Source organism: Salvia splendens, chromosome 16 (assembly GCF_004379255.2).
Source record: "Salvia splendens isolate huo1 chromosome 16, SspV2, whole genome shotgun sequence".
Classification (NCBI taxonomy): domain Eukaryota; kingdom Viridiplantae; phylum Streptophyta; class Magnoliopsida; order Lamiales; family Lamiaceae; genus Salvia; species Salvia splendens.
The window spans coordinates 27,832,687-27,844,289 of NC_056047.1; the positions used below are offsets into that span (position 1 = coordinate 27,832,687).

General features: G+C 48.4%; 1 protein-coding gene across 1 annotated transcript; it reads right to left on the reverse strand.

Annotated features, from left to right (window-relative positions):
- Nucleotides 1–980: 980 nt before the first annotated feature.
- Nucleotides 981–4,394, reverse strand: LOC121770446. Its single transcript, XM_042167177.1, has 3 exons — nucleotides 2,915–4,394; nucleotides 1,977–2,650; nucleotides 981–1,631 (listed from the first exon to the last, which is right to left on the reverse strand). The coding sequence occupies exons 1-3, from the start codon at nucleotides 4,392–4,394 to the stop codon at nucleotides 981–983; spliced, it is 2,805 nt and encodes a 934-aa protein (XP_042023111.1).
- Nucleotides 4,395–11,603: the final 7,209 nt, after the last annotated feature.

The window sequence follows — 11,603 nt, forward strand, 5'->3', positions numbered from 1 at the left end:
AATTTTTCAACAAGTTCTCATTCTTCAAGGACAAAAGAGTGGACTTCATCCAAATCCAATTTTGGGGCAGGTTCTAAACCCCAAAATGAAGCGTCGACATCCAAGTCCAAAGAATTTGAGAAGGGTAAAGGTATTTCTACTTCTACTTCTACTCGAAATAGAGATATCAAATGTTTTCGTTGTCAAGGTGTTGGACACATTGCATCTCAATGTCCAAACAAAAGGGTGATGATTTTGAAGCCAAATGGAGAGATAGAATCTGAAAGTGAACGTGAAGATGATGATGATGAGGAGGAGGATAAACAATTGGAGGAGATTGGACCAGAACATGGAGAACTTTTGGTCGTTCGAAGGGCTCTAAACATGCAAAACAGAAATGATGATCAACAAAGGGAGAACATCTTCCACACAAGGTGTTTGGTCCAAGGTAAACTTTGCATAATGATTATTGATGGTGGTAGTTGTGCAAATGTTGCAAGTTCTGAAATGGTGGAAAAGTTGACCTTAACAACGGAAAAACATCCTAATCCGTACAAGCTACAATGGCTAAATGAATGTGGAGAAATTCGAGTGACTAAGCGAGTTCTAATTTCGTTTTCAATTGGCAATTATAAAGATGATGTTCTTTGTGATGTTGTGCCAATGCATGCTAGTCACATTCTTTTGGGGAGGCCATGGCAGTTTTTTTTTTTTTTTTTTTTTTTTTTTTTTAATCAAACACCTTTATGGTGGAGGGTTCGTGGGTCCCTCATCCCTATATATCAACGACGAAAGGTAACAGAACATGGCCACACCCAAAAGTGATGTGCCAGATCAAACTCAGGAGTAGTGTGCGGTCCGGTTCCACATACCCGGACCTGGACCTCATCCTACTCCCTTTCAAAACCAAAATACAATTGAACACATACAAAAGCCCATTACTTCTACCTCTACGACATCCGGTACGAATCAGGATCGATGGCCACTTTCCGGGCCTCGTGCTACTCTCGCTCATCATCTCTCACCCGAAGATTGGGGACTCCCATTTCGTCCATCCGGATGATGGCTCTAATTGTTGCTGGAACATTTTGTGAGGACATTTGTTGGAAATGATCTTGTTCCGCTCCCATTTTGGCGAGCAAATCGGCCGCCTTGTTGCCCTCCCTAGGGATGAAAGTGGCCCTGACGGTATGTCTACGCTTAAAGCCATGTAGCCGGGCCATTACGCGGCGAACTTGTGCCGGGCCCCAAGCCGAGCCATTGAGCAACTTAATGGCTTGTTCCGCATCTGCTTCAACCCAAATGGGTAGGTTGAACCCCTTTGCTACCTCCAACCCATGGTGAATGGCCATAAGCTCGGCCTCAAGAGCCGAGTGAGCGGCGAGTGGGGTTGCAAAAGCTACAAGCAGCTTCCCATTGTGGTCCCGAACCAGACCCCCTCCGCCGCCCATGTTTGTTGCCTCAGAGAACGCCCCATCCGTGTTAAGCTTGATCCATGTGCGTTCCGGGGGATGCCACTTAACCGGCATAACTAACGGTCTCGGCCCCCTTGTCTCGGGGTGGTTCGGAAGGCTCATTCCGATTTTTACTCCCTTCCAATGTTTCGGCTTGATGTGTCCGTTGGCCATGTTGTTGTAGATGAACATGTGAACCTGCCAAACAACATTGTACGGTTTGAACTGAATTTGCTCATGTCGACTCCTATTTCTCTCCGCCCAAAGGAACCACAAAATGAGGTAAGGAATGACTCGGCTAAGATGTCTTCTATCCTGTTGTTGGGTCCTAGCGGACCATACTTGCAACCTGTCCGGGATGGTGTCGTTCACCCTAAGGGGTGGGGCCGAGCCTTCGAACCAGCCGTTGAACTCCTTCCAAACACATGTTGCTCCCCACCCCCGAATGAAGAGATGTTGGAGGGACTCGGTATTAGGCCTCCGTGGGCAGCATTGGCATTTCGACGCAAGCTCAATTTTCCTCCACTGGAGCTTGGAATCAACCGGTATCCTGTTTGACAAAAGTCGCCAATTGAAGATCGCAATAGATTTTGTAAGTCCAGCCTTCCAAATGTCATCGAGGCCTTGAATGCTTGGTCTTTGTGAGCGTATTGTCTCCCAAGTCGTCGCGAGCGAGAACTCCCCGAGCCGAGAGAGTTTCCATCGGGGGACATCCGGTTCTCCCGCAACTATTGGGGTATCAAGGATTTGTGTGATAATCTCTTGAGGCATTCCAGCCTGGTTGTGAAGTTGCCGTAGCTTAATCTCATCCCATGTTTCACCCCCAATGTATTCCGAAACCTTGGTCGAAGGGGTGCCTCTATCGTCAAGGCAGAGCTCGCGAAGGGGGTATTCCCCAAGCCAAATGTCATCCCAAAAGTAGGCATCGCCCTGGCCGATCACCCATCTAATATTCGGGTTCGCTTGATTTCTCACTTTCATTAGCCGCTTCCATGTCGGGCTGTTTCTCCCCGAAGGAGAGGCCGCAAGGGGAGAGTTTTTGTGGCAATACGTGGCCTTCATGTACCTAGCCCAAAGGGAATTTTGCTCCCGGAACCTCCACCAAAGTTTGATACTGAAGGCCCGGAGGACTTCTTTGGTCTTACGGATGCCGAGACCCCCTTCAGAGGTGGGGAGGCAGATCTGATCCCACCCAATCCAATGCGTCTTTTTTCTCTCTGTTGACGATCCCCAGAAGAAACGGGCCATCTGCTGATCCAATTGCTTAAGGGCCCCGGAGGTTGGTTCAATGGCCTGGAAGATGTGCAGCGGCACCGCTTCAAGGGTGCTTTGGAGTAGGGTAAGCCCACCTCCGAAGGAGAGATGTCGGTGGGCCCACCCCGAGATTCGGGCAGCAATCTTTTCCCGAAGAAACATAAACATATCTGTACGTTTGACACCACGGTAGATAGGAACCCCAAGGTAAAGGAACGGGAAAGTACCTCGTGTGAAGCCTCCTTCATTTTGAATAGTGATGGCGCATCCTTCATGTTGTTCGGCAATGTAAAAGTTGCTTTTTGCCAAGTTGATCTGCTGCCCGGAGACCCTGGCATAATTTTCCAGGCAAGTCCGCAAACGCCTAAGAGGGCCCTCCGCTGCTTGTGTGAAAATCACAATGTCGTCGGCGTAGGCAAGGTGGCTTATTTCCATGCAGTGGCGAGAGGCTCTGAAAATCATCTCTTTCTTTCTCAAAATGAGCCTGTCTAGTTCCCTTGAGAGGTAGTCAGCTGCAATCACAAAAAGGGTCGGAGAAATTGGATCTCCCTGTCTGAGGCCTCGGGTGGACTTAAAGAAACCGGAGGGGGCACCATTGACCAGCACCGAGAACCAGCAGGATCCCACACATCTCTCAATCAGGGAGACCCACGGGGCCGGGAAACCCATCCGGTGTAACACTTTCAGGAGGAATGTCCATTGGACCCGGTCATAGGCCTTGGCCATATCGATTTTAACCGCGACATTAGGAGCCGACCCACATCTCGAGAGCTCGTGGAACATCTCCTGTGCCAAAAGGACATTATCGTTAAGGAGCCGTCCCTTCACAAATCCACTCTGGTTTGGCGAGATAATCATAGGGAGGAGCCCAGTCATTCTCTTCGACATAATCTTTGTGATAATCTTGTTGACGACGTTGCACAAGCTAATAGGGCGGTAGTCGCTCCACGATTCCGGCACAGGCTTTTTTGGAATGAGAACAATGCTTGTGGCCGTGACGCTACGTGGGAGGTAGGCGCCCCCGAAAACTTGGCCGATAGCCGCCACCACGTCCGGCCCAACCGTCGCCCAACAAGCCTGGTAGAACAAGGCCGTGAAACCATCCGGCCCTGGGGCACTGTCCCCGTAGATATCAAAAACAGCATTTTTGACTTCCTCTGCGGATGGTGTCTCGGGTAGTGCAGCCACTTCAGCCAAGGGTGGGAGTTGATGAATCAAATCAAGGTCTGGCTCGGACAAAATGATAGGCCCCGGGGCCAGTAGATCTTGGAAGAACTCCACTGCCGAACTTCTAATCTCCATTTCGTCCGAGATCTCCCGGCCACCCACATTGATCTTGTGGATGCGCGTGCGGATCCTCTTTTGTTTCACCCAACTTTGGTAGAATTTCGTGTTCTTGTCGCCCTCCCCTAGCCATCTTAGAGTAGCCTTTTGGCGCCAGAAGTCCTCCTCCATTTTGAGTAGTCGAATGTACTCGGCGATGCATCTATTGATCTCTGTCCTGTTCTCCGGGGTTGGCCTTTCCTCGAAATTGCTTTGGGCCGTTGCGATTTTCACTTCCATATCCCTGAGGTTTAGATGGATGTTCCCAAAGGTCTCCTTGTTCCATACCTTTAGGGTTCTCTTAAGCCGTGCAAGTTTGATTTGGAAATTGAGTAGGCCTCCGGATTCCGTCGGTTGCATCCAATCTCCCCGAACGAGATCCATGAATCCCTCGTGTCTAACCCACATGATGGAGGTACACCCAAGCTGATCAACAAGGACAAGAAGATGGATCCATTAATCATTCAAAGTGGACCAATTACAAGAGCTAGAGCTAAGAAGATAAAGGAGTCCATGATGCTTTTAGTTGATGAAATAAAAGCCCAATTCCAAGACCATTCAACATTGGGCCAAATGGTGAATATTATTCAAGTTAGTGGGCAGCCCAATGCATGAAGTTTTGAGTCAATATATATCACATTTTGGAGGCCCAAATTGAAGATAAATGATGCATTTTCGTCCAAGTTGGAGCAGCAAAAATGAAGAGTCATTTTTAAGTTACTTTTTGAGTTAAATAAGTGACTTTAGATGTCCTAAAGTCACACCAATAGTTAGGAGTTACTTTTTTTTTTTTTTTTTTTTTTTTTTTCAAACACACCCCAAAGGGCGGAGGGTTGAGGCGGACCCACACCTGTGCATTACTAAAACCATTGATTACAAACAAACATACACCGAGTCGCCCAAAAGTGACGACTCGCCAAGGCATGACAAATTAGAGTACAACGAGGGCCTCCCTAACAACTAGAGGTGGTCATCTATATACTCTCAAAATCCAATTACCATTTGATACAACCTTTGTACACTTCAATCCATCACCTAGCTAAGGCCCGCAATAGGGATACCTCCGCTAGGCACATGCTCTCCTGGGTCAAGGTCCTCGATGTGGCCCTCGATCTCCCGGTTGGGGCGCCCACATGCTACACTCATGGAGCTAAAGCTCGCGTCATTCGCACCCGATGAGACACTCCCAAATGTCACCGTAACAACATTCTCCTTCAAATGCCAATCATCCACGTGTGGAGCCTTGGTGTGCATATCGCCCTCATGCACTTTTCCTTTCCTCCTCCTCGACACCAATTGGAAGCCATCCTCATCCACATTTGGGTGACTCCTACTAGCCACTCTTGACTTCGACGATCCCGCACCCAATGTACCCTCGATGTGCTCCGCGTGGTTGTTACAATCTTTGGACTTCTCCAACTGTCCAATGGACGATGGAGTGCTATTCGCCTTTGGGCGCCACTCACGGTGGATGATCTTGGCGGCATGGCTTGAAAGGTTCTCCTTGTATGATGCTCGGCGACCCTTGTCTCTACCCCGAGACTTCCTTCCCGCTGCATGGCAATCCTCTTTCTCATGCCCAACATGTTTACAATTATCACAAAACAATGGAATACGGTCCCATGCCACTTTGTACCTCGAGTCTTTGCCTCGGATATTAAGGATGATCTCATCCGTCGGGGGAGTAGAGATGTCAATCTCTACGCAAATCCTTGCGAAGGAGAGTCGGCTTTGATGAATTGTGGCATGATCGGCTTGTAGTGGCTTGCCAAGGAGCTTACCGATTGCCAAGAGGGCCGATTCCTCATAGAGATGAGCCGGTATACCAATTATGTTGCACCACACGGCAACAATTGGCGACTCAAAGAACGTGTCAAAATCCGGCGCCCACTTGAACACCCTCATCGGATGGCAATCAACATACCAATTCGGACTCCCATTAGGGCCATTTAGCACCTTAGCATAATCGGTCACCTCTTGAAATTGGAGTAAAACCAGATTATCAATCAAGGAAATCCGCTGCCAAACCTTATACGTGGGGTTCTTGGATCAATATATCCAACGGGTCCTTCGTCGTATCCCAATCCATATCATTTGGTATCACGAGCCAACTGGTATTGATCTATCCATAGCTTTATCTTACATTGTTTATCTTTCATATCCTTGAAAAAAAAATCCAAAAAAAAAAAAAAAAATCCAAAAAAAAATCCGAAAAAAAAATCAGAAAAAAATTCGAAAAAAAAAATCCAAAAAAAAAAAAAATCCGAAAAAAAAAACCCCAATACATATTTCACCTCATATTTTCTTGACCATTTCCTTTCATCCTTCATTCAAGGGCTGAAGTTTGGTTGGTCGTTATTAGTTCTTGTTTTGTTTTTGATTTGTTTTTTTACTTGTGTTATCTTTGCAAAAGAGAAAGAGTGGTAAAAGGCTTGAGTGGTGAGGTTATTTGAGGGGAGGTAAAAGCCAACGAGTGATATACACGAGTGTTTTGTGAGGTTTAATTTTGTGTGATACACGAGTGAACTGTGAGGATGGATTCTACTGACGATCATATTCCAGTTGATCCTACGTTGAAAGCCATGCAACAACAATTTGCAAGGTGTGCACGGATTCTGGAAAGTGTTTCAGGGCGGTTGGAGAGGCTAGAAGTTCAGGCAACAAATGAAAATAATAACGAGGAGGAAGAGAGTGGAGGAGAAGATGATGCTTCATATAGGCATCGAAATGAGAGACGTGGAAACGGTAGAAGAGGGCGTACAAATGAAGTGGATGGTGATTTGAGAAGCATCAAACTGAAGATCCCAACATTCCAAGGAAGGAGTGACCCCGAAGCTTATTTGGAGTGGGAGAGAAAGGTGGATCTCATCTTTGAATGTCACAACTATTCCGAGGAGAAAAAGGTTAGACTTGCTGCTATTGAATTCACTGACTATGCTATAGTTTGGTGGGATCAATTGACAACCAGTACAAGGCGATACGGAGGAAGACCAGTTTCGACTTGGGAAGAAATGAAAAGCATAATGCGTAAGAGATTTGTACCTTCTCATTATTTTCGTGAATTGTATCAAAAATTACAATCTATGAAACAAGGTACTAAATCTGTTGATGAGTACTACAAAGACATGGAGATTGCCATGATTAGGGCAAATGTTGAAGAAGATAGAGAAGCAACTATGGCTCGATTCTTATGTGGGCTGAATAGGGAGACTGCAAACATTGTGGAGCTTCAACACTATGTGGAGTTGGAGGACATGGTTCATATGGCCATGAAGGTGGAGGGACAATTGAAGAAGAAGGGAACAATCCAAAAGAATTTTTCAACAAGTTCTCATTCTTCAAGGACAAAAGAGTGGACTTCAACCAAACCCAATTTTGGGGCAGGTTCTAAACCCCAAAATGAGGCGTCGACATCCAAGTCCAAAGAATTTGAGAAGGGTAAAGGTATTTCTACTTCTACTTCTACTCGAAATAGAGATATCAAATGTTTTCGTTGTCAAGGTGTTGGACACATTGCATCTCAATGTCCAAACAAAAGGGTGATGATTTTGAAGCCAAATGGAGAGATAGAATCTGATAGTGAACGTGAAGATGATGATGAGGAGGAGGAGGATAAACAATTGGAGGAGATTGAACCAGAACATGGAGAACTTTTGGTGGTTCGAAGGGCTCTAAACATGTAAAACAGAAACGATGATCAGCAAAGGGAGAACATCTTCCACACAAGGTGTTTGGTCCAAGGTAAACTTTGCATAATGATTATTGATGGTGGTAGTTGTGCAAACGTTGCAAGTTCTGAAATGGTGGAAAAGTTGAGCTTAACAACGGAAAAACATCCTAATCCGTACAAGCTACAATGGCTTAATGAATGTGGAGAAATTCGAGTGACTAAGCGAGTTCTAATTTCGTTTTCAATTGGCAATTATAAAGATGATGTTCTTTGCGATGTTGTGCCAATGCATGCTAGTCGGAGAGGACCCGAGCTCCCTCATCCCCAGAACCAATGTCAGGCAAATGGACCGGATTAATGGCCGGAGTGTCTCTCTTTTCATCGGGGTCCGGCGGCTGCCCCATTGTTTCGGCCAGCCGAGAGGGCTTCGGCAAGGTGTGGCCGAGACGTGGAGTAGAGATTGACGGGAGCCGCGAGCCAAGTCCGACGATGAAGTCGCTTTCGTCGGGGATGGGCCGGGGGTGACAAGCGGAGTGGGATTGGGAGGAGGACGGCAGGGTGGTAACCACCAAGGAGGATGAAGAAAGGTGATGAACCGTTGGACGAGGGAGTGGTGGCTGGGGGCGGCGAATGTCGTCGGGTGGCGAGGTGGTGGTGGGAGATTAGCGGCGGAGGTCAAAGGTGGTACAGTAGGGTGGAGTATTTTAGAGAGAAGGAGGAGCTTCTCTCACTTAAGTTTTTCAAGACCATCCTATCACACCATGACAGAGTCGGAAGTGATACCAACCGGCAAGCCGAGATGGTTGATTTTGCGGAGGCAACGGAAGACTGTAGGCTGCTTGATCCTGGATTTGATGGAGCGGCATTCACATGGGCCAAGAATGGCCTTTTTGAAAGGTTGGATAGAGTGCTTGTCAGTGAGGAATGGACTAAGACCTTCGAGGCTACCCGGGTAACGAATCTCCCCCGGGTTGCCTCGGACCATGGACCAGTTCTTGCTAGGTGCACGAAGCTGAACACATCCGCTGGAGCCAAGGCTTTCAGGTTCCAGAACATGTGGATCCGGCATGAAGGATTCATGGCCGTAGTGCAAAAAACATGGGAGGAGCCAACGGGGGCGGTTGGACTCCTAAACATTCAAATCAAGCAGGCCAGAGTTAAAAAGGCTCTTAAGGAGTGGAACAAAGAGGTTTTTGGGAACATCCATGCTAACCTAAAGGAAAAGGAGGAAGAAATTGCTGTGGCTCAAGCTAGTTTCGAGGCAAGGCCGACACCGAATCACAGGACAGCAATCAACAAACACATTGCCGAGTACATCCTTTTGTTGAGAATGGAAGAAGATTTTTGGCGACAGAAGGCAGCCTTGAGGTGGCTTGCCGAGGGAGATAAAAATACCCGGTTCTATCAAAGCTGGGTGAAACAAAAGAGGGTCCGTCTCCGCATCCACTCAATTCGTGCCAATGGGCAGGAGCTCACCGAGGAAGCCGAGATTAAAAAGTCCGCAGTGGAGTTTTACCAACAACTCCTTGCCCCCAACAATCCGACACTTGAAGATCCAGACCTCGACCTAATCCAGCAGGCCCACTCAGCCGAGCAGTTTGTTGGCATCGCAGACGCCCCAAGTGCGGATGAGGTCAAGAGTGCCACCTTTTGCATTTCCGGAGATAGTGCACCCGGACCCGACGGCTTCTCGGCCACTTTCTATCAAGCCTGCTGGCACATTGTGGGGCCGGAGGTAGTGGAAGCAATCAGGCAGTTCTTCAGAGGGGCATTCCTGCCAAGGAGCATCACGGCCACAAGCATTGTCCTTATCCCAAAGAAGGCCTCGCCAGAGTCATGGACCGACTACCGACCCATTAGTCTTTGCAATGTTTTAAACAAGATCATTACCAAGGTACTCACCTCTCGCCTCTCCCCCTTCCTTCCACAGGTCATCTCCCCAAACCAAAGTGGGTTTGTCAAAGGCCGGCTCCTTAATGACAACGCTCTACTGGCTCAAGAAATGTTCCATGAGCTTGCGAGATGCTCTCCAGCGCCTAATGTGGCTGTTAAGATTGACATGGCTAAAGCCTATGATAGGGTCCAATGGCCCTTCCTCTTCAAAGTTTTACGCCGTATGGGATTCCCGGATCCATGGATTTCACTTATGGAGAGGTGTATTGGCTATTGCTGGTTCTCGGTTCTTATTAACGGGGCACCCTCGGGCTTCTTTAGATCAACTCGAGGACTCCGACAAGGAGACCCGATCTCCCCTGCTCTGTTCGTGATCGCTGCGGAATACCTGTCCCGAGCCTTAGATAAGCTCATCCTTGGCCAAAAGGACATGACGTTCAAAGCCTCCCGGAGATGCATGGAGATCAGCCATCTAGCCTATGCGGACGACATAATTATCTTCACTCAAGCGGCGGCAATGCCTATGCGCCGGCTAAGAGCTTGTCTCGAGAAGTATGAAAGAGTCTCCGGCCAACAAGTCAGCCTTGCCAAGAGTAATTTCTATATCGCCGAAAACCATGAGCATTGGGCAAACTTGATCCAGGCGGAAGGAGGCTTCTCTAGAGGGGCCTTTCCTTTTCTCTACCTCGGTGTCCCTATCTACCGTGGAGTCAAGCGCACGGACATGTTCCTCTTCCTACGGGAAAAGATTGCAAGAAGGATTTCAGGATGGGCTCACCGTCATCTCTCTTTTGGAGGAAGGCTCACGTTGATTAAGAGCACTCTTGAAGCGATCCCCTTGCACATCTTCCAAGCTGTCGAGCCCACGACCGGTACCCTAAAGCAACTTGATCAACAAATGGCCCGATTCTTTTGGGGGTCTACGAATGAGAAGAAGCGGACCCATTGGATTGGATGGGAACAAATGTGCCGCTCCACTGAAGAAGGAGGCCTTGGGATCCGAAAAACTAAGGAGGTCCTCCGCGCCTTCAATATCAAACTTTGGTGGCGCTTTCGGGAGCAAAACTCCCTTTGGGCAAGATACATGATGGCAAAATATTGCACCAACTCCACACCGCTCACCTTGAGACTGCCGAGCAGGAGTAGCCCTACGTGGAGAAGGCTCTCAAAAGCCTGGCCCCTCGCCGCTTCCCTTCAACGTCCTACCAAATCCATGGAACTAAAAACTGCTAAAGCAAAGCTCAAAGGCCGGAAAAGTACGCCGGCGCCTCCTACTAAAGGCAATGGTCATAAGAGATTTGTCCCGTCTCCGATGCCCGAGGACAAGCAACTAAGGAAGAAGATAGACTTCGGTGAGGAGGAAGGACCTGCGACCGGTAGTACCAAATGCAAAGGATCCCTGTTCCCGGTGACTCCGTCCCTCGACTTGGGGGTCTCTTCCAGGATGGAGGACCCCGTATTGCCTCATAAGAAGGAAGAGGAAGCGGAGCATTGGAATGAATGTGAAGAAGAGTTCGATGGCCCCAACGGTAGAACCGTACCGGAAGGAGGCGGCCCGCCGGAATCTGCTGCTCCCGCCGTCGAGCTTATGGCCGTTTCCGGCGAAGTCCCCCCCCTCCACAATCCCCAACCAAAGCTTGCTAGGTCACGTGAAGTTCAAGCTGCCCCATGTGTTGTCCCTGCCCCATTGGAAAGTGGAAAAGCAATCCTACCTAATCTTGAGGCAGGTACAAAAGTTGACTTGGAAAGCACCAATCCACCTTTCCTACCTAAGCCATCAGGTACAAAAGCAAACCTGCCTAAAATGTTAGCAAGTACAATAGCTCCCCTTGAAAGTGCCTTCTCCCCTTTCCCCTCTTGTATGGCACGAGCTGCATCGTTTGGATCTCCACCAAGGAACCCAAAACTAGATGAGATCCTACACCTTGCAGCGTTGGACTCGGTGGAAATGCTGGACGCAGCGGCGGCGCAGCCTCTTCGTACCGGAAACCTACTGGCGGCCAGTTACAAACCTCCGGAGTTCCCCCAAA